Raw genomic sequence first — 26,804 nt, forward strand, 5'->3', positions numbered from 1 at the left:
GAACCCTACGTCAACACAACAACTGTGAGGGTTCATTGACGGTACCTGTAGAGAGAGAAGGCCCACAGGTCCCCCCCGGCACCCCCACACATCCCAGCAAACTTCATGTCATCAGATCACCTCCTGGGGGCCATCAAAGCATCCACCACCAGAACTCTTCCTCACATTCCTAAAGCAGCGCGCCCATTTGCAGCAGGGAAATATACAGATCTTTTAAGGAAAGTGAATGAACGGTCTGCAAATCTTAATGCTGCAGCCACCATCAAAGCATGGCATAATTTGCTCCTGTTTGGCAATATTTGCTTAGGCGTATCTGCAAGAGGAGGCAAATCACTAGCCTCATCAGTCACTAGGGCAATAAATAATTTCCCCAGAGCTGACAACTTGATCCCCATGACAATTTTAAACTAGGAACACAAGTGACCAAAGAAATTGAAGAGGGCAACACAGTAGGAGCAATTAGGTTACTTACCAGCGAAGACACAATCGCCCCTAGAAATACCACTACCGCCAACTCACTGAGAGAGAAGCACCCTCCTAGAGTACGGTGGGAACCCACTGCTCAGGACACAAATGTCCCAGGCATGGGATCTCTATTCCTCCAAGCATCAGAGGTATACAAAGCCATCGTGTCATTTCCGCCAGGCTCGGCAGGGGGATACACTGGAATAAGACCTCAGGACCTCAAGGAGATGGTAAACCCAGTTCTCGGAGAAGTTGCAGACACTATTGTCAGAGGTCACGAAGTTTGTCAACGACTGCCTCTCTGGGTTGATCCCAGATACAATAAAACCCTTTTTCTTTGGATCATCCCTTTGTGCCCTTAAGAAGAAGGATGGTGGAGTCAGACCCATTGCCGTGGGTAACACACTTCGGGGCCTTGTTGCTAGGGCAGCTGTCAGAAAAATTAGCATAGACGCTGCAACGATGCTTCGACCCCATCAACTAGGTTTTGGTGTCCCCCATGACTGTGAAGCAGCAGCTCATGCAGCACGAGCCTATATCAAGCATTTCCCAGAAAATAAGGCATTAATTAAATTAGACTTTAAAAATGCCTTCAACCAGGTAAAAAGGGATGTGGTACTGGAAGCCGTTCGAACCAGCTTTCCTTCTCTACTCCCCTTCGTCTCAGCAGGGTACAGTAGGGAATCGACGCTGCTGTTTGGGGAACATGAAGTTGTTTCTGCAGAAGGTGTCCAGCAGGGAGACCCACTTGCCCCTTTTCTTTTTTGCATGGCTGTTAAAGAGGTCACAAGCAGGTTGACCAGCGAACTCAACATCTGGTTCCTGGACGATGGCACCCTGGCAGGGACACAGGAGTCCCTGCTAGAAGATCTACAGCTGGTGAAATCTAAGGGAGAGGAGTTAGGCCTCACCCTAAACCCATTAAAGTGTGAAATCATCTCATCTAGCCAACCAACCATAGATGCAGTGCGAACCATATTGCCAGGAGCCCAAGTGATCGCTCCCACCGACAGTGTGCTGCTAGGGGCACCTCTGGGCTCGAGCGCCATTGAGGTAGTCCTCGAAGAAAAGCTGAACGACCTGAGGAGGATGGAGGGAAGAATAGGGGCTTTGGACGCCCACGATGCTTTGTACCTTCTCACAAGGTGCCTGGCTTTGCCCAGACTGACCTATTTCCTAAGGTGTGCTCACTCCTTCGACAGCCCAAAATTAACAGAATATGACACACTCCTAAGGTCAATAACCGTGAAAGTGTTAAACCTCTCCCTGCAAGATGACCAATGGGACCAAGCAACGCTCCCAGTTAAACTCGGGGGAATAGGTATTCACAAGGCGACACAGTTATCATTGCCGGCATTCTTATCCTCGACCAGTGCAACAGGTGAATTAGTTAAGGAAATACTACTGGAATACCTAAGAGACTCCATTGGGATTCATGATCCCAAATTCGAGGAAGGAGCCGGTCAGTGGGACACTCTTCTCAACTCTCATCCTCGACCGACTTTTCCAAATGACTGCAAACAGTCCAAATGGGATAGCCCCATAGTGGAAAACATCGCCTCATCATTGCTGGAGGCAGCTTCCAGGAAGGACAAAGCGCATCTTCTAGCTGTGCAAGCGCCCCATGCAGGGGACTTCCTGTTGGCAGTCCCTAATTCCACCTTGGGCACCCGCCTGGACCACCGGACCCTAAGTATTGGTGTTGCCCTGCGCCTTGCTGCCCCTATCTCCACCGAGTACTGGTGTATTTGTGGCCATGCACGGGCAGACCAATACGGCAGCCATGGTCTCATCTGTCGTAAGACACAGGGATAGATTGCCAGACATGAAGCAGTCAATGACATCATCAAGAGAAGTTTGGCTTCAGCTGGGTGCCCAGCACAAAGGGAACCTCAGTTGTGCAGGCCTGACAACAGCCAAAAACGCCCAGATGGAGTCAACCTGCAGCCGTAGAGGGAAGGTAAACAGGTCGTGTGGGACTACACGTGTGCATGTACATTGGCTGATACCTATCTACCTTACAGCACAACTGAGGGAGGCGGCGCGGCCACCTTCAAGGAGACCCAGAAAACTAACAAGTACAGGGACCTGGAACGTTGTTACAGGTTCGTGCCGATAGGCTCTGAGACTCTGGGCGCCTGGGGTAAATGTGCACTTAAGTTCATGAAAGAGCTGGGCGAGGAACTCATTAGGGAAGACTAGAGACCCAAGAGCGGCCAGTTTCATGTTCCAGCGCCTCAGTGTCGTTGTTCAGAAGGGAAATACATGCTGTATCTTGGGTACGCACCCGACCCCCGAAGTGCTGGACGATGTCTTCGAACACTGATTGGTATATTGTTATATAAGTGTGTTTGTTTTCTGTAAACTGTAGCATTGCAATAAAATAAAAAAAATAAAATAGGGGTGGTAGGAGAGGAAAAGATTACAGTATTCAGTGAGAATTCACAAGGTCTTCTCTGAACACCACTTATTTTCTTCTTCGAGGATGTGGGTCCCTTTAATTAAACCAGTATTGGTACCCCTATATATATATATAATATATATATTATTAAATATGACCGAAAAAGTAAGATTAATAATTCTAACACGAATTTTCTCAATCTTTCGTACATTTCTTTTCACTGTTGGAGGTAATTCAAAAATCAATTCTCCAAAATTCATTTTTATTTCTAGTCTGACGCGACACTTGAGCGCGTTTCGTAAAACTTATTACATTTTCAAAGACTTTAGTTAACACTTACACAACTGAATAGAACTTACACATCTCCGATTTTGTTTATATCTACATTTGAGTGAGGTGGATGGGGTGAGGTGGTATTTAATAAGGTATTAATTTCATCAACACAAGCCAGAACATGAAACAATGGGTATTGAATAGAAGTGATTGTAGAAAGCCTATTGGTCCATATTTCTTGATGCTTCTATATTGGAGCGGAGTCTTGAGGTGGGTAGAATATAGTTGTGCATTAATTGGCTGTTGATTGTTGGTGTTGACTTCTTGATGTGTATACTCAATACTCTCCACTCTACAGGACTCTACAACACTCACAGTACCTGGATCGAGGCGCTTCACAGATAACACCATTGTGGCCTACAGTCGCCCCAAAAGCTTACTCTACAAAAGCTCTACACATCCTACACATGCTCCTCTGACTTCTAACCCTTTGGATCGCCTCAAAACTTCCTTTAACCGCAAACTAAGACAGCTCTCTAGTCTTTGCCCTCCTGACTTTGATCTCATTAAACGTTTCCGTGTCATCTGCCCTTCTCTTCCTTATTTATTTGGTCTTCCCAAAACTCATTAACCTGGTGTTACTCTTCGTCCTATCATTTCTTCACGGGGCTCTGTCAGCTATCTCTGTTGCCTCCTGGCTCGCTAAAACCCTGACACCTTACCTTGGCACTTTTTCCCCTGCCCACCTTCGTCACTCTCAGGACTTCATAGAAGACTGCGCCTGCAACCCTCTTGTAAGATACTTATTCTTGATGTCGACTCTCTGTTCACTAATGTTCCGCTCGATGACGTTTTCTCTTTCCTTAGACAGAAGGCGTCAGAGGGCCTCCTTCCTCTCCCACTTCCCACTGACGTTTTCCTCGATCTCATTAGACTCTGTGTTGAATCTAACTCTTTCTCTTTCAACGGTAAATATTACACTCAAACTTTCGGTGTCGCTATGGGTTCCCCTCTCTCCCCTGTTCTTGCTAATTTCTACATGGAATACTTTGAAACTGTTCTTCTTCCTTCTATTGATACTCGTCCCTCTCTCTGGCTTCGCTATGTTGATGACATTTTTGCTTTATGGCCTCATGACCTTAATCTTTTCCAGCCTTTCCTCGCCTCTCTTAACAATCTGGCTCCTTCTATCCATTTCAAAGTTGAGTGGGAATCTAATTCCCTCCTTCCTTTTCTTGATGTTCATGTTCACAGCTCTGTGTCTGGGTTCTCTTTCTCTGTCTACCGTAAACCCATGCATAGTGGCATGTACATTCACTTCTTTTCCTACCATCCTCCTTCTGTTAAGAAGAGTGTCCTGGTCTCTCTCTTCCTCCGCGCTCTACGCATCAGCGACCCTCAGTTTCTTGATTCTGAAATTGCCTTTATCTACAAATCATTCTCTCCCCTTGGTTATCCTTTGCATTTCATCAACTGTGCCTACTCTCAAGCTAAACGAAATTTCTTTCATCCTAAACCTGCTTCCAACACTAGTAGCACTGTACTATGCCTTCCCTTCATATCTGAACTCAAAACTTTTACCAATACCTTTCGTCCTCTTGACATTAAACTCGCCTTTCGACACACAAACACACTTCGTAGCAATCTAGTTCACACTGCTCCTCCTGCTTCTAATGCTGCTGGTGTCTACTTCTATTTCCTGTTCATCTTGTCCTCTCCAATACTTTGGCGAAACTGGCCGTACACTGAATGACATACTTAAAAAACTCAAGAGAAGTGTTAAGTCTGCAGACACTAACAATGCTCTCTTCTGCCATGTGAGGGACTCTAATCATCCCATTGATTGGTCTTCCTCCAAAATAATCATTCCTGCCTCTACTTTACACAGACGCCGTCTTGTAGAATCGGCTCTTATACACAATGTACCCAACATGAACTTGCGTTCCTGGCTTTGTTGCTGTGGACTCTTCCCTTTCACAGTATATACTCAAATGCTCTAATCTTTCTAACAAACGTGACTTAACATAAGCTTACCCCTTCCATTTATCTTTCTTTCTCTTTCCTTTTCTTTCTCTCTTCTCCCTTTTTCTGTTCATTGTCTTCTCCTACGCTCCCTTGCTATCCTCTTCTTATTCCTATTACTATCTCCTTCGGTGGTTATAATAGGAGCTGCCTCGTATGGGCCAATAGGCCTTCTGCAGTTCTCATTATTACTACTATCCCCTACACCTTACTTTCCTCCTCAGCTCTCTCTTGCCTATTTATTGCCTGTCCCTACCTTCTCATCACAATCGACTTGAGAATGGTCCAGGACGGACCGAATCGTCGTCGTCCCTTCAACTTCTAGTGTGTGGTCTGGTCAACATACTTCAGCCACGTTATTGTGACTCATCGTCTTACAGGGAGGGTTGCTTTCTTCCATATATATATATAGATATATATATGTATTGTGACGATAATCTCTTTCAAGAGAGATTGAGCCTGCTCTTCCCTACTTCAAGTTACGTCCCAAAATACAAGTATAAGATGCTACATTCAAGATACGTCACCAGTAGCACAAAACGTTTTGACCAGGAGGCAAAACGTACACAATTCCCCACACTCCACACACCCTCCACACGCCAGCTCGTCATCAAACCAGCTAACTACCCTTCACCAGCTTGCCTGCCCCTGATTGGTGACTCGCCAGCCGCGCACCTGCACACCGCACCTCACCGCACCTCGGCGCCCTCTACACGAGTCGACGTCTGAGCCTGACCAGCTATCAACTTCAGAATATTCCTTGTGCTCTTAGCGTTGACATCTCTCTCTGGCATACTAGCTCATTAGCTCGTATACGAAGGGAGATTTCAGCCATACCCGATATTCTCAGCACCATTTCAACATTATTTAATCTATTGTGTTTTTTGTATTTATCTTTGTCATTTTATTTCATTAGTCATTTGCCCGAGATTTGTCTTTATTTTCATTTATGTTTAAAGTAAATATATTAAAGTTTCATTGTTCATACTTTGTGTTTTACGTGTTCCTCCCTCTAACTTACCACAGGCAAGCAGTCTATATTTTTGTTTTAAGTGTGACCAGGCTTTGACACCTGCCATTGGAGGACTGCCGAACATCAACACTCCAACACTTTCCCGTCACAATATATATATATATATATATATATATATATATATATATATATATATATGTCGTACCTAGTAGCCAGAACTCACTTCTCAGCCTACTATTCAAGGCCCGATTTGCCTAAGAAGCCAAGTTTTCCTGAATTAATATATTTACTATAATTTTTTTCTTATGAAATGATAAAGCAACCCTTTTCTCTATGTATGAGGTCAATTTTTTTTTATTGGAGTTAAAATTAACGTAGATATATGGCCGAACCTAACCAACCCTACCTAACCTAACCTAACCTATATTAATAGGTAAGGTTAGGTTAGGTAGCCAAAAAAAGCTAGGTTAGGTAGGTTAGGTAGACGAAAAAACATTAATTCATGAAAACTTGGCTTATTAGGCAAATCGGGCCTTGAATAGTAGGCTGAGAAGTGCGTTCTGGCTATTAGGTACGACATATATATATATATATATATATATATATGTCGTACCTAGTAGCCAGAACTCACTTCTCAGCCTACTATTCAAGGCCCGATTTGCCTAATAAGCCAAGTTTTCCTGAAATAATATATTTACTTTAATTTTTTTCTTATGAAATGATAAAGCAACCCTTTTCTCTATGTATAAGGTCAATTTTTTTTTATTGGAGTTAAAATTAACGTAGATATATGACCGAACCTAACCTATATTTATAGGTTAGGTTAGGTAGCCAAAAAAAGCTAGGTTAGGTTAGGTAGAAGAAAAAACATTAATTCATGAAAACTTGGCTTATTAGGCAAATCGGGCCTTGAATAGTAGGCTGAGAATTGCGTTCTGGCTATTAGGTACGACATATATATATATATATATATATATATATATATATATATATATATATATATATATATATATATATATATATATATATATATATATATATATATATATATAATATATATATATATATATATATATATATATATATATATATATATATATATATATATATATATATATATATATATATATATATATATATATATATATATATATGTCGTACCTAATAGCCAGAACGCAATTCTCAGCCTACTATTCAAGGCCCGATTTGCCTAATAAGCCAAGTTTTCATGAATTAATGTTTTTTCTTCTACCTAACCTAACCTAGCTTTTTTTGGCTACCTAACCTAACCTATAAATATAGGTTAGGTTCGGTCATATATCTACGTTAATTTTAACTCCAATAAAAAAAAATTGACCTTATACATAGAGAAAAGGGTTGCTTTATCATTTCATAAGAAAAAAATTAAAGTAAATATATTATTTCAGGAAAACTTGGCTTATTAGGCAAATCGGGCCTTGAATAGTAGGCTGAGAAGTGAGTTCTGGCTATTAAGTACGACATATATATATATATATATATATATATATAATGTCGTACTTAATAGCCAGAACGCAATTCTCAGCCTACTATTCAAGGCCCGATTTGCCTAATAAGCCAAGTTTTCATGAATTAATTCTTTTTTGACTACCTAACCTAACTTTTTCGGCTACCTAACCTATAAAGATAGGTTAGGTTAGGTAGGGTTGGTGAGGTTCGGTCATATATCTACGTTAATTTTAACTCCAATAAAAAAATATTGACCTCATACATAATGAAATGGGTAGCTTTATCATTTCATAAGAAAAAAATTAGAGAAAATATATTAATTCAGGAAAACTTGGCTTATTATGCAAATCGGGCCTTGCATAGTAGGCCGAAAAGTGCATTCTGGCTACTAGGTACGACATAGTGCATTCTGGCCATATATATATATATATATATATATATATATATATATATATATATATATATATATATATATATATATTTATATATATACAAATAGGCATTCTGCAGTGTCCCTAAGTTTTATGTTCTTAGGCACCATATGAGCCTCGAACCCCCTGCCTCCAGCCCGGGTCGTGTGGGAAACAGTTATTTGACTCCGGCAAGGATCATCTAATTCTGGTGAGGTGGGAGTGGGAGGGAAAGGTTTAACATTCCACAGACCAGGTATTCCAAGTATTACCTTGGAATACTTGCATTCATATGTCAACACCAATACATAAAGAGGGCTTTATTCTGTCCACACTGAACACCAATAGACCAAGAGGGCTTTATTCTGTCCACACTGAACACCAATAGACCAAGAGGGCATGGATGAAAGCTTGCCAAACAGATGAACTATACAAATGTTAGAATATATTCTACGACCATAAGGTGATGGAAATAATTTAAATGTAGATATGAAAGAATTTGGTCACGTTACTGGAGGGGCAAAACTTGGATCCCAAAGCCACAAGTGTCGGAAAATCCGACACCATTTAATATATCATACAGACAGATAATAATTGCTGCTGTATTACCAACAAGTTACCCATAGAAAACGTAACTTGTAGTGGAATTACCGTCTATAGAAAACGGGATATCATCACCATATACTATTATATTCACCACCTATTATGGTGGGAATTATTCTTAAATACATTAGTCTTTGGACTTTACCATTATAAAAACATCTCATATAAATTAACTTAATTATCAATATTAAAGTAGAGTAAATGTGACCCTTCTATCACTTTGTCATCTGGACAATGTAAGCTAGGCGTCAGAGTGAGGAAGGAGGGGCAGCCATTGTTGTGTCACCTCCGAGACGTGTGGAGCAAATTCGGCTCCTATCATATATCTGGACAATGTCGGCCAGTAGCGTCAATAGTATGGAGTGTTAGACATTGCCATTGTTTATACTAGACCAGAGGCTCACGGGAGCAAATCCGGCTCCTGTTAATTTTACTTGGACGTAGTGTTATGGAAACCAAAGGTGTACCATCTTCAACACGCTGTCAACAAATCAAGTTAAGTGTTCTTTCCGAAACCCGTATATCTATCATTAGTGGCCATTAATGTCATTGGGTAGGGTGATATGGTTAGAACGCGAGGCAGCCTCAAACTAAAGGTAATTAAGCCAGGTCTTCATGTTCCATGTATAGTGTTTTCTCTGATATAGCTTGTCATATATAGAACCTGGCTTCACAGCTAGCGCCCTTTTGACAGGTCAAGACGAGGAAGCAAGACTTTGTGCACCAGTTACTGGGTGTGGGAACCGACCTGTGAGATTTATATTTATTTAATTTATATGAATTTATATTTACGTTAATTTATATACTTCGATAGCAATTTGTCTAATGATAAGTGGACTGTATTTCTGCAATAATCTCTTAATCTCACAAATCGATCCTCTACACATTAGGGGGGGTTTATATTAATTAAATATATATGCAGCCAATCAAACTACAGTATTAACTACATTCATTGAAAAGGTTCCTTATCTTATAGTACAGCAGGTTAGTCCACCAGGTATAACTAGGGTGTAGACACCAAATTATCCTCTTTGAGGTAGCTTCATCACCCAGTAACTGGTGCACAAAGTCTTCCTCGTCTTGACCTGTCAAAAGGGCGCTAGCTGTAAAGCCAGATTCTATATATGACAAGCTATGTCAGAGAAAATACTGTACATGGAACGATGAAGACCTGGCTTAATTACCTTTAGTATGAGGCGATTTCGTGATCTAACCGGTCCCCCCTACCCAATGACATTATTGGCCACTAATGATAGATATACGGGTTTCGGAAGACACTTAACTTGAATTTGTTGACAGCGTGTGATAATGGTACACCTTTGGTTTCCATAACACTTCGTCCAAGTAAAATTAACAGGAGCCGTATTTGCTCCTGTGAGCCTCTGGTCTCAGTATAAACAATGGCAATGTCTAACACTCCATACTATTGACGCTACTGGCCGACATTGTCCAGATATGATAGGAGCCGAATTTGCTCCACACGTCTCGGAGGTGACAACAACAATGGCTGCCCCTCCTTCCTCACTGACGCCTGGCCTACTTTGTCCAGATATCAATAAGTGATAGAAGGGTCACATTTACTCTACTTTAATACTGATAATTAAGTTAATTTATATGAGATGTTTTTATGATGGTAAAGTCCAAAGACTAATGTATTTAAGAATAATTCCCAGCAGAATAGCTGGTGAATTATAATGGTATGTGGTGATGATATCCCGTTTTCTTTAGACGGTAATTCCACTACAAGTTACGTTTTCTATGGGTTAACTTGTTGGTAATACAGCAGCAATTATTATCTGTCTGTATGATATATTAAATGGTGTCGGATTTTCCGACACTGGGTGATGGAAGCTACCTCAAAGAGGATAATTTGGTGTCTACACCCTAGTTATACCTGGTGGACTAACCTGCTGTACTATAAGATAAGGAACCTTTTCAATGTATGTAGTTAATACTGTAGTTTGATTGGCTGCATATATATTTAATTAATATAAACCCCCCCTAATGTGTAGAGGATCGATTTGTGAGATTAAGAGATTATTGCAGAAATACAGTCCACTTATCATTATACAAATTGCTATCGAAGTATATAAATTAACGTAAATATAAATTCATATAAATTAAACAAATATAAATCTCACAGGTCGGTTCCCACAACAAGCAGGCGAGTGGCTTTGAGATGCCTAACTCTCAACGCATAACAATTAAACATATATAAGCACTTACAAATATTTTCCAGAAATCTCTCAGCTTCCCGTAACTTGAAAAATTTCAAGAAATTCCAAGCTTGGTTGGACTTCTTAACCTAAGAATTAATTACTGGTTGGGAATTCGAGCTCCCGTCTGTAATTAGCATATTTTGGTGTAAGGCGTCTCAAGCATGTGGACCCCCGCGAGCCTGCACTGATCCTCACGGACCTAAGGGGGCTTCCACAGTAATGGGCATAGATGCCATTAGCAGATACCGCTGCTGCACTCTGGTACTGCTGACTGTCCTCTGGTACTGCTGTCTGTCCTCTGGTATTACTGACTGTCTTCTGGTACTGCTGTCTGTCCTCTGGCACTGCGGCCTGTCCTCTGGTACTGCTGCCTGTCTTCTGGTACTGCTGTCTGTCCTCTGGTACTGCTGTCTGTCCTCTGGTACTGCTGCCTGTCCTCTGGTACTGCTGTCTGTCCTCTGATACTGCTGTCTGTCCTCTGGTACTGCTGTCTGTCCTCTGGTACTGCTGTCTGTCCTCTGGTACTGCTGTCTGTCCTCTGGTACTGCTGTCTGTCCTCTGGTACTGCTGTCTGTCCTCTGGTACTGCTGTCTGTCCTCTGGTACTGCTGTCTGTCCTCTGGTACTGCTGTCTGTCCTCTGGTACTGCTGTCTGTCCTCTGGTACTGCTGCCTGTCCTCTGGTACTGCTGTCTGTCCTCTGGTACTGCTGTCTGTCCTCTGGTACTGCTGTCTGTCCTCTGGTACTGCTGTCTGTCCTCTGGTACTGCTGTCTGTCCTCTGGTACTGCTGCCTGTCCTCTGGTACTGCTGCCTGTCCTCTGGTACTGCTGACTGTCCTCTGGTACTGCTGCCTGTCCTCTGGTACTGCATGACTGTCCTCTGGTACTGCTGCCTGTCCTCTGGTACTGCTGACTGTCCTCTGGTACTGCTGTCTGTCCTCTGGTACTGCTGTCTGTCCTCTGGTACTGCTGTCTGTCCTCTGGTACTACTGTCTGTCCTCTGGTACTGCTGTCTGTCCTCTGGTACTGCTGCCTGTCCTCTGGTACTCATGACTGTCCTCTGGTACTGCTGCCTGTCCTCTGGTACTCATGACTGTCTTCTGGTACTACTGCCTGTCCTCTGGTACTGCTGCCTGTCCTCTGGTACTGCTTCCTGTCCTCTGGTACTGCTGTCTGTCCTCTGGTACTGCTGTCTGTCCTCTGGTACTGCTGCCTGTCCTCTGGTACTGCTGTCTGTCCTCTGGTACTGCTGTCTGTCCTCTGGTACTGCTGCCTGTCCTCTGGTACTGCTGCCTGTCCTCTGGTACTCCATGCTGTCCTCTGGTACTGCTGCCTGTCCTCTGGTACTGCTGCCTGTCCTCTGGTACTGCTGCCTGTCCTCTGGTACTGCTGTCTGTCCTCTGGTACTGCTGCCTGTCCTCTGGTACTGCTGCCTGTCCTCTGGTACTGCTGCCTGTCCTCTGGTACTGCTGCCTGTCCTCTGGTACTGCTGCCTGTCCTCTGGTACTACTGACTGTCCTCTGGTACTACTGACTGTCCTCTGGTACTCATGACTGTCCTCTGGTACTGCTGCCTGTCCTCTGGTACTGCTGTCTGTGCCTCTGGTACTAGCTGACTGTCCTCTGGTACTGCTGTCTGTCCTCTGGTACTGCTGTCTGTCCTCTGGTACTGCTGTCTGTCCTCTGGTACTGCTGCCTGTCCTCTGGTACTGCTGTCTGTCCTCTGGTACTACTGACTGTCCTCTGGTACTACTGACTGTCCTCTGGTACTGCTGTCTGTCCTCTGGTACTACTGACTGTCCTCTGGTACTACTGACTGTCCTCTGGTACTACTGACTGTCCTCTGGTACTGCTGTCTGTCCTCTGGTACTACTGACTGTCCTCTGGTACTACTGACTGTCCTCTGGTACTGCTGTCTGTCCTCTGGTACTGCTGACTGTCCTCTGGTACTGCTGTCTGTCCTCTGGTACTGCTGTCTGTCCTCTGGTACTGCGCCTGTCCTCTGGTACTACTGACTGTCCTCTGGTACCACTGACTGTCCTCTGGTACTCATGACTGTCCTCTGGTACTACTGATTGTCCTCTGGTACTACTGACTGTCCTCTGGTACTGCTGACTGTCCTCTGGTACTGCTGTCTGTCTTCTGGTACTCATGACTGTCCTCTGGTACTCATGACTGTCCTCTGGTACTCATGACTGTCTTCTGGTACTGCTGACTGTCCTCTGGTACTGCTGTCTGTCCTCTGGTACTGCTGTCTGTCCTCTGGTACTACTGACTGTCCTCTGGTACTACTGTCTGTCCTCTGGTACTACTGACTGTCCTCTGGTACTGCTGACTGTCCTCTGGTACTGCTGTCTGTCCTCTGGTACTGCTGTCTGTCCTCTGGTACTACTGACTGTCCTCTGGTACTGCTGTCTGTCCTCTGGTACTACTGACTGTCCTCTGGTACTACTGACTGTCCTCTGGTACTGCTGTCCTCTGGTACTGCTGTCTGTCCTCTGGTACTACTGACTGTCCTCTGGTACTGCTGCTTGTTCTCTGGCACTGAAACTATCAGTTAACACTCACACACGAACAATACATCATGAATATATTATAATAATATTAATAAAGAAGTATATAGTAGAATACTGTAGAATACACGTGTATATAATGATATTTCACATTCTGTAGAATGAATCAGATTGTAATAGAGGTACCTTGACACTTGCACTGATGACCTTGGCGTAAGCCGTCTGAACTGGTTAGGCTGGTTCATAACAAGCTGGCGGAGTAGAACCTTTCCAATAAATCAGTGAACCTCTTGGCCTCAAGTATGTAAGTTCAAAATGTCTCGGGATTTTTAGTAGAATCTCAGAGTCTCAGTAGAATCTACTCGTTCACTTGGCGAACTTATCTACATGAAAGTTTATATACACAATCTTTACATATCCACAACAAACGAATTATCAGTCATGTTAGTTAACACAAGGCACACAGCTAGATGTCACTAAGCGAAGATAACTTAATATCATTGGTACACTGGAGAGCATGGGACTGGCTGGTGAGTTGTGAACTTGGTGGGTAGTGACGTTACATAACCAGAGTGGGGGGGGGGTCATGTCTCAGCATTGCAAGGTTATCTTGAGGTTATCTTGAGATGATTTCGGGGCTTTTTAGTGTCCCCGCGGCCCGGTCCTCGACCAGACCTCCACCCCCAGGAAGCAGCCCGTGACAGCTGACTAACACCCAGGTACCTATTTTACTGCTAGGTAAAATGGGCATAGGGTGAAAGAAACTCTGCCCATTGTTTCTCGCCGGCGCCTGGGATCGAACCCAGGACCACAGGATCACAAGTCCAGCGTGCTGTCCGCTCGGCCGACCGGCTTCCTATATATGGGTAGGTGGGTAGTGACATTACATAACCAGAGTGGGAGTAATGTCTCAGCATGAACATCAGTAAACACAAGTCAGTGAACTATCACTTTGCCTTCAAAGAAACTAAGCCCCAACTGGACTGGCAAATGACTAAGTCAACAAACTCGTCCAAATAAGTTAAAGTCCAACTCGTCTTCAAAAGTTAAGAGTTCACAATGACTGAAGATCTGGCAGTCAGGAATCTCCTCTCAAAAGTTAAAGTTCACAAACCACAAAGTTAGACTAAATCCTGGGTCTCCTCTCCAGAGTTAAAGTCCACACAGGCATCAAAATATGAGTCCCCAAACGGCTGTAACAATATAAGTCATTTAACAACAGGAGTTTTAATTAGAAAATGTACTAATAGCAATAAATATTATCCACATAATAATCCCTTTCTTACCTATCTGGTAAAAAGACAATAGATATATAAATATCCCTAAGATACAACTGCTCAACCGAGCTCAAGAGCACCGTGTTACTCCTACGTATATCAGCAGACCATGAAGACATACTCCTCCTGGGCCTCGCAGGTCTACTAAACAATACCCACAAAAGGAAAAATTCTTAACACTCTCAGAGTGAACAAGAGAAACAAGGACAGACAACCATCGCACAGGTTAGCTGCCCTGACGTTTACAGAACAATGCATAAACTCACTAAATCAGTCACACAGGTGTGTGTGTGTGGGGGGGGGGGTTGTCAGTGACCGGCCTCCACTCACACAACTAGTAATTCAACACTCAACAACAATGCAATGAAATATAACATAAAATAATAATACAATAATACACGTGTGCGCAATGAAATTTAAATTCATATATGCCTAAATATAAACACTGAAGCTGTGTAAAATTGTAATAGAGTTAAGTTAACAATTACAGGTATGACCTCAGTGTATTCAGTGTGACCTGTTGACGCTTGGTCATAACAGTACTCTGTGAGATTTTTCATCATAATTTTCTAGTATTACCTCCATCAACTCTAAACTGAAAGTCTAGATATGCCTCTCGAGGAAGGGACTGCTTAGCTAACACGTTAGATGTAGTAAGCAGTTCTTTCCCTACTCTAGAGACCATAGAAAAAATTACTAGGCGCGAGCAAATGCCGAGACTTCAAAAGTTGGAAATCCCTTACACTAGGCCGTTGACCTTCGTATATCGCTGGGGCGAATGTAACGAGTAGGTCACGGGTTCTCACAACATATTTAATTGTTATGTGGTGCTATGAATTCAGCACGAAGCTCAAGAAGCAGTCTCATATTATTAGCACTAATAATTTCAGGCATCGTGGCAGAACAAAGGTAAATCAGTAATAGTGTAGGGTGTATGAAAAGACAGCGTTCATCTTAACTACATAGTTAAGAAAAACAAAAGTACGGACAACAAGTACTAAATACTACAACAACGAAAAAATATCACTGACATGACTCGAAATGCTTCCTGTGACACCTTTACGACAGCTAGACACCAACCACGAGCATGACTACAGGATCCTACCTGCAATCGCGTCGTGCTGCATAAATGAACTAACCTGACCATACTAAGTGTTCACAGAGGATGGAATGAAGCAAAACATACTTAGTCTATAATCACTAATGCTACAACAACAAGGTAAGTTAGGAGACAAGTCTCCTGTAACCTCCTATCAGTTACATTATGATCTGGCCCTTCCTGCAGATCCGTTGCAAATGCAATGATACCAGTAGCTTATCTTAACCTAACTTAAACTAGCATAACTATGTCAATACTTTACGTTCCTAATATAATGTAATTAGAATATTTCAAATAAACCAACTGGAAACAATGTTTTGAAAATAAAAAAAATCACTCGGCCTAATAGGCAAATCGGGCCTTGCATAGTAGGCCGAGAAATGCATTCTGGCTACTAGGTACGACATATATATATATATATATATATATATATATATATATATATATATATATATATATATATATATATATATATATATATATATATATATATATATATATATATATATATATATATATATATATATATATATAATTTACATTTGTCACCACTCAGGAAAACACAACACTTGTATAAAACACACTGGTAACACTCCACAATATCCTATGGCAGGAAATCTCCCGGTGTTACAACACTTTACTCTACCGTAATATGATGACCGGAACTGCATCACCTGAAAACTTGTACACAGGGGAACATGGAGCATGCCATGCACAATTCACCTAGAAATGTAATCAACACATCCCCTCCAGTATGGAGTATAAAACTCTCTAGGACGGCTCTTTTGGTCCTTGCTTAATACACTCTTTGTGTTTCCCGTATGTCCAAACACACACACACACACGTCTGCTCACGTACCCTCAGGTCACACTTGACTGAGAAGATGTTAAATATGGGTGAAATCTCACACGCCCCGCGCTTCTCAATCACCTGGCAGGTGCTCCAGAGACAATGTGGCAGATCACCTGGCCTCGAATTCAGGCTTAGAGATATAAATCAACCGTACAACACAGGGGTACTTACTCAATTACATGGCCGGGCCATTTATTCATACTACCATGCACACACACTGCTGCAGTACTGTAGTCTCTGGCCACCTCCCCAAGGTGGCTTGGCTAGGGTTGAGTCCACTGCGGCTTGGCTCGGTTCATAACTCCCCTCACTTGGATGGCTTCGCACTGCCCTCAGGGCAAAGCAACGCTGCTCGTTCAAAATGGCAACAACCACAGCTAACGTCTCTATCCCTCCCTGGGACCGAAATTCCCACGAATTTCTAGGGGAAAACTGCCCTGAACACTGGCAAGATATTCCCAGCTCTCTCCACTGCTAGGTGACACTAGCAGAAGATCAGATGATGTCTGATTGATGGTTGGAGGTGGGGATTTACGACGCAGTCTGTTGCTACCTGCTCGTATGTCTTACCCACTTTTCACTTCCAGTTAAATACACTTCCGCATCACACCCGCCAATACGATGGGTTCTCGGATTCTGCTTCATTCCCTACGGACACAACAATGTTGCGAGTATATGATAATGTGCTAGAAGCTACCACCAACGACGCCTTTACAGCATTTTTGTTGACTGCTATGTGCGTGCCGGCTTCCTGGTCCTAGCCAATCACAGAGGCGCGCATCTAGTGCCTAAGGTCCTTATCCAATCACAGCTTCCCTGGGTTGGCACGCAAAGTGGCGTCCCAAAGGGGCTGTGCCTTGGTTGATATCAAGATTGGTATCTTGGCTTGGCGTGCCGTGCTGTCTATTATGTATGTGCTGTGCCTCAGCCTTGCGTGGTGAGCTGACTAGTGTGTGTGTGCCGTGTTGACTGTTATGTGCGTACTGTACGGACTATTATGCGCGTGCTGTACGGACTATTGTATGCGTGCCGTGCTGACTGCTATGTGTGTGCTGTATGGACTATTGTATGCGTGCCGTGTTGACTGTTATGTGTGTGCTGTATGGACTATTGTATGAGTGCCGTGTTGACTGTTATGTGTGTGCTGTATGGACTATTGTATGCGTGCCGTGTTGACTGTTATGTGTGTGCTGTACGGACTATTGTATGAGTGCCGTGTTGACTGTTATGTGTGTGCTGTACGGACTATTGTATGAGTGCCGTGTTGACTGTTATGTGTGTGCTGTACGGACTATTGTATGAGTGCCGTGTTGACTGCTATGTGTGTGCTGTATGGACTATTGTTTGAGTGCCGTGTTGACTGCTATGTGTGTGCTGTACGGACTATTGTATGAGTGCCGTGCTGACTGCTATGTGCGTGCTGTATGGACTATTGTATGCGTGCCGTGCTGACTGCTATGTGCGTGCTGTACGGACTATTGTATGCGTGCCGTGCTGACTGCTATGTGCGTGCTGTATGGACTATTGTATGAGTGCCGTGTTGACTGCTATGTGCGTGCTGTATGGACTATTGTATGAGTGCCGTGTTGACTGCTATGTGCGTGCTGTATGGACTATTGTATGAGTGCCGTGTTGACTGCTATGTGTGTGCTGTGTGGACTATTGTATGAGTGCCGTGTTGACTGCTATGTGTGTGCTGTACGGACTATTGTATGAGTGCCGTGCTGACTGCTATGTGCGTGCTGTATGGACTATTGTATGCGTGCCGTGCTGACTGCTATGTGCGTGCTGTACGGACTATTGTATGCGTGCCGTGCTGACTGCTATGTGCGTGCTGTATGGACTATTGTATGCGTGCCGTGCTGACTGCTATGTGCGTGCTGTACGGACTATTGTATGCGTGCCGTGCTGACTGCTATGTGCGTGCTGTACGGACTATTGTATGCGTGCCGTGCTGACTGTTATGTGCGTGCTGTACGGACTATTGTATGCGTGCCGTGCTGACTGTTATGTGTGTGCTGTACGGACTATTGTATGAGTGCCGTGTTGACTGTTATGCGTGTGCTGTACGGACTATTGTATGAGTGCCGTGTTGACTGTTATGTGTGTGCTGTACGGACTATTGTATGAGTGCCGTGTTGACTGTTATGTGTGTGCTGTACGGACTATTGTATGAGTGCCGTGTTGACTGCTATGTGTGTGCTGTATGGACTATTGTATGCGTGCCGTGCTGACTGCTATGTGCGTGCTGTACGGACTATTGTATGCGTGCCGTGCTGACTGTTATGTGCGTGCTGTACGGACTATTGTATGCGTGCCGTGCTGACTGTTATGTGCGTGCTTGCGTACTGTTGGATTCCATTCCACCATTATATAATATAATATTTTTTGTACGTGTCTGGTTTTGACTGTATCATTGTTACTGGTGTTGCCTGTACTCACGTAGTTGTGCTTGATCATCAGCAAACATTGAGAGAAACGAGTCTATTCCCTCTGGGAGATCATTTACATATATCAGAAAGAGTATAGGTACAAGGACTGAACCCTGCAGGACTTCGCTGGTGACGTCTCGCCAATCTGAGACAATCTGAGTTTTGGCTCTTTGGTTCCGCCTTTCAACTGTCAGTCAACTGGTGTACAGGTTCCTGAGCCTATTGGGCTCAATCATATCTACATTTGAAACTGTGTATGGAGTCAGCCTCCACCACAACACTGCCTATTGCATTCCATTTACTAAGTAGTCTGAAACATACACACACACTGTGTTCACCTAGGTATATTCATGTAGTTGTGCTTACGGGGGTTGAGCTCTGCTCTTTCGGCCCGCCTCTCAACTGTCAATCAATCAACTGTTACTAATTACTACTAACAACTTTTTTGGTTCATTTTTTCACGCAATCACACACACGCACCCAGGAAGCAACCCATAACAGCTGTCTAACTCCCAGGTACCATTTTACTACTAGGTAACAGGTGCATCAGGGTGAAAGAAACTCTACCCATCTGTTTTCACCAGCGGTCGGGATTGAACCCGGACCCTAGGATTACGAGTCCCAAGTGCTATCAATTCCGCCACGTCCCCTGTTCCTGTTCAGCAACGACCCACACACTGTGTGTGTGTGCGTGTGTACTCACCTAGTTTTACTCCCCTTGTTGTGCTTGCTGGGGTTGAGCTCTGGCTCATTGGTCCCCCTTCTCAACCGTCAATCAACTGGTGTACAGATTCCTGAGCCTACTGGGCTCTATCATATCTACATTTGAAACTGTATATGGAGTCAGCCTCCACCACATCACTGCCTAATGCATTCCATCCGTTAACTACTCTGACACTGAAAAAGTTCTTTCTTTTGTCCCTGTGGCTCATTTGGATACTCAGTCTCCACCTGTGTCCCCTTGTTCACGTACCACCCGTGTTAAACAGTTCACCTTATCTACCCTGTCAATTCCCTTGAGGATTTTATAGGTTGTGATCATATCTCCCCTTACTCCTCCGTCTTCCAGTGTCGTGAGGTGCATTTCCCGCAGCCTTTCCTCATAACTCATGCCTCTTAGTTCTGGGACTAGTCTAGTGGCATACCTCTTAACTTTTTCCAGCTTCGTCTTGTGCTTGACAAGGTACGGGCTCCATGGTGGGGCCGCATACTCCAGAATTGTTATTACATAAGTGGTATACAAGATTCTGAATGATTTCTTACACAGGTTCCTGAAGGATGTTCTGATGTTAGCCAGCCTCGCGTATGCCGCAGACATTATTCTTTTTATTTGGGCTTCGGGAGACAGGTTTCGTGTGATATCAACACCTAGATCTTTCTTTCTGTCCGTTTCATGAAGGACTTCATCTCATATTCTGTATCCTGTGTCTGGCCTCCGGTTTCCACCGCCTAGTTTCAATATTTGCATTTACTAATGTTGAACTTTAGCAGCCAATTGTTGGACCATTCATTCAGCCTGTCTATGTCATCTTGTAGCCTCCTACTATCATCCTCAGGTTCAATCCTCCTCATAAATTTTGCATCATCAGCAAACATTGAGAGAAACGAGTCTATTCCCTCTGGGAGATCATTTACATTTATCAGAAAGAGTATAGGTCCAAGGACTGAACCCTGCAGGACTTAGCTGGTGACGTCTCGCCAATCTGAGACTTCACCCCTCACAGTGACTCGTTGTCTACTGTTGCTTAGGTACTCCCTTATCCAATGGAGTACCTTCCCTTTCACTCCTGCCTGCGTCTTTCGCTTTTTCACTAGCCTCTTGTTTGGTACTGTGTCAAAGGCTTTCTGGCACTCCAAATATATGCACTCTGCCCACCCCTATCTTTTATGCCTGATTTTTGTTGCCTGGTCATAGAATTCAATTAAGCCTGTGAGGCAGCACTTGCCATCCCTGAATCCATGCTGATGCTGTGTTACAAAGTTCTTTCGCTCCAGATGTTTCGCTAGCTTTTTTCGTACAATCTTCTCCATCATCTTGAATGGTTTGCAGGTTAGAGACACTGGTGTGTAGTTCAGTGCCTCCTGTTTATCCCATCTTCTTGAATATCGGGACTACATTAGCCGCTTTCCAAATTCTTGGCAATTCCCCTGATGCCAGAGATTTGTTATGCACTTTGGAAAGTGGCAGGAACAGTGCTTCTGCTCATTGCTTTCGTATCCAAGGGGAGATTTGATCCGGGCCTATAGCCTTTGTCACATCCAACTCTAGTGAAAGCTTCTTTATTTCCCCACTGGTAATCTTAAACTCTTCTAGTGGTTCCTGGCTAACTATTCCCTCTCTTATCTCTAGAATTTCTCCTTGCTCTAAAGTGAAGACCTCCTGGAAGTTCCTTGCACACTTCTTTGTCGTTTGTAGTGAATCCTTCTGCCCCTTTCCTCCATTTCATTACCTGTTCCTTTACTGTTGTTTTACTCCTGATGTGGCTATGCAGCAATTTAGGTTGAGTCTTTGCTTTGCTTGCGATGTCATTTTCGTATTGGCTTTATGCCTCTCTTCTCATCCTGACATATTCATTCCTGGAACTTTGGTATCTTTCTCTGCTCTCAAGTGTCTTGTTATATCTATAGTTTCTCCATGCCCTTTTACTTTGCTGCTTAGCTACCCTACATCTCTGATTAAACCATGGGTTTCTCATCTTCATTTCATTGTTTTCCTTTCGGACCGGGACAAATTTGTTTCCTGCTTCCTTACACTTCTGCGTGATGTAGTCCATCATGTCTTTGGCTGTCTTTCTCCTGAGCTCTGTTTCCCATGTTATATCTGTTAAGAATTTGCTTATCTCCTCATAGTTTCCCTTTTGGAATGACAGCGTGTGTGTGTGTGTGTGTGTGTGTGAGTGTGTGTGTGTGTGTGTGTGTGTGTGTGTGTACTCACCTAGTTGTATTCACCTAGTTGTGTTTGCGGGGGTTGAGCTCTGGCTCTTTTGTCCCGCCTCTCAACCGTCAATCAAAAGGTGTACAGATTCCTGAGCCTATTGGGCTCTATCATATCTACACTTGAAACTGTGTATTGAGTTAGCCTCCACCACATCACTTCTTAATGCATTCCATTTGTCAACCACCCTGACACTAAAAAAGTTCTTTCTAATATCTCTGTGGCTCATTTGGGCACTCAATTGCCACCTGTGTCCTCTTGTGCATGTGCCTCTTGGTAAATAGTCTGTCTTTATCTACCCTATCTATTCCTCTACGAATCTTGTATGTGGTGATCATGTCCATCTAACTCTTCTGTCTCCCAATGACGTGAGGTTTAATTCCTGTAGTCTCTCCTCGTAGCTCATACCCCTCAGTTTATGTATTAGTCTGGTGGCAAATCTTTGAATCTTTTCCAGTTTAGTCTTATGCTTGACTAGATATGGACTCCATGCTGGAGCCGCATACTCTAGGATTGGTCTGAAATATGTGGTATACAAAGTTCTGAAAGATTCCTTACACAAGTCTCTAAAGGCCGTTCTTATGTTAGCCAACCTGGCATATGCTGCTGATGATATCCTCTTGATATGAGCTTCAGGGGACAGGTTTTACGTGATATCAACCCCCCAGGTCTTTCTCTCTCTCTGACTCTTGAGGTATTTCATCTCCCAAATGATACCTTGTATCTGGTCTCCTGCTCCCTAAACCTTTCTTCATTACATTGCATTTGCCTGGGTTAAACTCTAACAAGCATTTGTTCGACGATTCTTGCAGCTTGTCCAGGTCTTCTTGAAGCCTCAAGCTGTCCTCCTCGGTCTTAATCCTTCTCATAATTTTGGCGTCGTCAGTAAACATTGAGAGGAATGAGTCTATACTCTCCGGGAGATCATTTACGTATATCAGAAAAAGGATAGGTCCGAGTACAAAGCCCTGTGGGACTCCACTGGAGACTTCACGCCAGTCTGAGGTCTCACCCCTCACTGTAACTCTCTGCTTCCTATTACTTAGGTACTCTCTTATCCACTGGAGCACCCTACCAGTTATTCTTGCCTGTTACTCCAGCTTATGCATCAGCCTCCTATAGGGTACTGTGTCAAAGGCTTTCCGACAGTCCAAAAAATGCAGTCCGTCCATCCTTCTCTTTCTTGCTTAAAATGTAACCTGATCGTAGAATTCTATTAAGCCTGTAAGGCAAGATTTACCCTCTCTGAATCCATATTGATGGATTGTGTGTGTGTGTGTGTGAGTGTGTGTGTGTGTGTGTGTGTGTGTGTACTCACCTAGTTGTATTCACCTAGTTGTGTTTGCGGGGGTTGAGCTCTGGCTCTTTTGTCCCGCCTCTCAACCGTCAATCAAAAGGTGTACAGATTCCTGAGCCTATTGGGCTCTATCATATCTACACTTGAAACTGTGTATTGAGTTAGCCTCCACCACATCACTTCTTAATGCATTCCATTTGTCAACCACCCTGACACTAAAAAAGTTCTTTCTAATATCTCTGTGGCTCATTTGGGCACTCAGTTTCCACCTGTGTCCTCTTGTGCATGTGCCCCTTGTGTTAAATAGCCTGTCTTTATCTACCCTATCAATTCCCTTCAGAATCTTGAATGTGGTGATCATGTCCCCCCTAACTCTTCTATCTTCCACCGAAGTGAGGTATAATTCCCGTAGTCTCTCCTCGTAGCTCATACCTTTCAGCTCGGGTACTAGTCTGGTAGCAAACCTTTGAACCTTTTCCAGTTTAGTCTTATCCTTGACTAGATATGGATTCCATGCTGGGGCTGCATACTCCAGGATTGGCCTGACATATGTGATATACAAAGTTCTGAATGATTCTTTACACAAGTTTCTGAATGCCGTTCGTATGTTGGCCAGCCTGGCATATGCTGCTGATGTTATCCTCTTGATATGTGCTGCAGGAGACAGGTCTGGCGTGATATCAACCCCCAAGTCTTTTTGTTTCTCTGACTCCTGAAGAATTTCCTCTCCCAGATGATACCTTGTATCTGGCCTCCTGCTCCCTACACCTATTTTCATTACATTACATTTGGTTGGGTTAAACTCTACCAACCATTTGTTCGACCATTCCTTCAGCTTGTCTAGGTCTTCTTGAAGCCTCAAACAGTCCTCTTCTGTTTTAATCCTTCTCATAATTTTAGCATCGTCCGCAAACATTGAGAGAAATGAATCGATACCCTCCGGGAGATCATTTACATATATCAGAAACAAGATAGGACCGAGTACAGAGCCCCGTGGGACTCCACTGGTGACTTCACGCCAATCGGAGGTCTCACCCCTCACCGTAACTCTCTGCTTCATATTGCTTAGATACTCCCTTATCCACTGGAGAACCTTACCAGCTACACCTGCCTGTCTCTCCAGCTTATGTACCAGCCTCTTATGCGGCACTGTGTCAAAGGCTTTCCGACAATCCAAGAAAATGCAGTCCGCCCAGCCCTCTCTTTCTTGCTTAATCTTTGTCACCTGATCGTAGAATTCTATCAAGCCTGTAATGCAAGATTTACCCTCCCTGAACCCATGTTGGCAATTTGTCACAAAGTCCCTTCTCTCCAGATGTGCTACCAGGTTTTTTCTCACGATCTTCTCCATCACCTTGCATGGTATACAAGTCAAGGACACTGGCCTGTAGTTCAGTGCCTCTTGCCTGTCGCCCTTTTTGTATATTGGGACCACATTCGCAGTCTTCCATATTTCTGGTAGGTCTCCCATCTCCAGTGACTTACTATACACTATGGAGAGTGGCAAGCAAAGTGCCTCTGCACACTCTTTCAGTATCCATGGTGAGATCCCATCTGGACCAAGAGCCTTTCTAACATCCAGATCCAGCAGGTGTCTCTTGACCTCCTCTCTCGTAATTTCGAGCTCTTCCAAGGCCTCCTGGTTTACCTCCCTTTCTCCTAGCACAGTGACCTCACCTTGTTCTATTGTGACGACCTCCTGGAACCTCTTGTTGAGTTCTTCACACATCTCTCTGTCATTCTCTGTATACCTCTCCTTGCCTGTTTTAAGTTTCACTACCTGTTCTTTCACTGTTGTTTTCCTTCTGATGTGACTGTGGAGTAGCTTTGGTTCGGTCTTGGGTTTGTTTGCTATATCATTTTCAAAACTTATCTCTGCTTCTCTTCTCTCTGTATATCTCTCGGTATCTCTCTCTGCTTTCTGGTGTTCTGTTATTCCGGAAGTTCCTCCACGCCCTTTTGTTCAGTTTCTTTGCTTCCATACATGCCCTATTATACCATGGATTCTTCTGTTGCTTCTCGGATTTTTCCCTTTGGGCCGGGATGAACCTGTTTACTGCCTCCTGACACTTTTGGGTAACAGTAGTCCATCATACCCTGTACAGACTTATCTCTGAGGTCTGTGTCCCAAGGTATTTCACTCAGGAAACTTCTCATCTGTTCATAATTCCCCTTTCGATATGCCAGCCTTTTGATTCCTAGTTCTTTTTTGGGAGAGATAATTCCTAGCTCTACCAGGTACTCAAAGTTCAATACACTGTGGTCACTCATTCCCAAGGGCGCTTCCATCTTAACTTCCCTTATATCCCACTCATTTAGGGTAAATATCAAATCAAGCATTGCTGGTTCATCTTCTCCTCGCATTCTTGTTGGTTCTTTGATGTGCTGGCTTAGAAAGTTTCTTGTTGCCACGTCCAGCAGCTTAGCTCTGCATGTTTCTGGTACTCCATGCGGGTCTCTGTTCTCCCAATCTATCTTGCCATGGTTGAAGTCTCTCATAATTAGTAGTCCAGATCCATTCCTGCTAGCAAGAGAAGCTGCTCTTTCTATTATGTTAATGGTGGCCATGTTGTTTCTATCATATTCCTGTCTAGGTCTTCTGTCATTTGGTGGCGGATTATATATGACTACGACAATAATTTTTTTCCCTCCATTTGTTATGGTACCTGCTATATAGTCACTGAAACCTTCACAGCCCTGAGTAACCATCTCCTCAAAATCCCAGCCTTTTCTTACCAGCAGAGCTACACCACCCCCACCTCTTCCTTCCCTCTCTTTCCTCATAACATAATTGTCCTGTGGGAACACTGTGTTTGTTATCGTTTTCGTGATCTTTGTTTCTGTGAGGGCTATTATGTCTGGGTTTTCCTCTAGTACCCGTTCTCCAAGCTCATTTGCTTTATTTGTAATTCCATCTATGTTAGTGTACATTGCTTTGAAGCTCACTTTCTTCTGTCCCTTATCAAATCGCCTCCTTGGTGAGTGTTCTGCTGGTGGGGGAAGCTGTTCCATGGGTATGAGAACCTGTGAGGTGGATAGCAGGGTCTCAGAGGATACAGGGATGAGGGACGGGGGATCCAGTGAAGGGGGAGGGACAGGGAGGGTATGGGGGTGAAAGGGGAGGGAGGACAGGAAAGGAAGGGGGGGAGGGAGGACTCGGCGGGAGGAGGGGAGGGAGGACTCGGCGGGAGGAGGGGAGGGGTAGAAAGGTGGGGATTGAGTGTGGGGGGAGGGAGATTTGGCTGAACATTTGAGTGGGGGCAGGGAGGGTTTGGGGTAGGGGGGTTCTCTATGCAGAGGAGGATGGCGGGGATTGTCCTCCCATCTGGTGTTACTGGGTAGCTGGTTGTGGGTTCCCCCCTCGCCTCTGGGGGTGTTGTGTTGGGAGCTGTGACTTCCTGGTTTTTCCCTCTCGCCCTGTGCCTCGTCCTTGCTTCTGCTGCCACGGCTCTCTCCTCTCTTGTCATGTCTCTCTGGAGGAATACATTTTTGAATTTTCCCATGTTTTTCAGGGAGCTCTTCCTTGATAGAATCTTCTCCTTTGTG

General features: G+C 44.0%; 1 protein-coding gene and 1 pseudogene across 1 annotated transcript; one reads left to right on the forward strand and one right to left on the reverse strand.

Moving 5' to 3' along the window:
- LOC138355519 (uncharacterized) overlaps nt 1–10,813 on the forward strand; it is a 34,110-nt pseudogene extending 23,297 nt beyond the window's left edge.
- Nucleotides 10,814–10,947: 134 nt separating this feature from the next.
- LOC138355520 (uncharacterized protein DDB_G0290301-like) lies at nt 10,948–11,904 on the reverse strand. Its single transcript, XM_069310718.1, has one exon. It carries the CDS (start codon nt 11,902–11,904, stop codon nt 10,948–10,950), a length of 957 nt encoding a protein of 318 aa, XP_069166819.1.
- Nucleotides 11,905–26,804: the final 14,900 nt, after the last annotated feature.

The sequence above is a fragment of the Procambarus clarkii genome, chromosome 67, assembly GCF_040958095.1.
Source record: "Procambarus clarkii isolate CNS0578487 chromosome 67, FALCON_Pclarkii_2.0, whole genome shotgun sequence".
Taxonomy (NCBI): Eukaryota; Metazoa; Arthropoda; class Malacostraca; order Decapoda; family Cambaridae; genus Procambarus; species Procambarus clarkii.

Excerpts from the sequence above, each read along its gene's own strand:
- LOC138355520 (XM_069310718.1), bottom strand. The coding sequence starts at position 11,904 with ATGAGTACCAGAGGACAGGCAGCAGTACCAGAGGACAGACAGCAGTAC.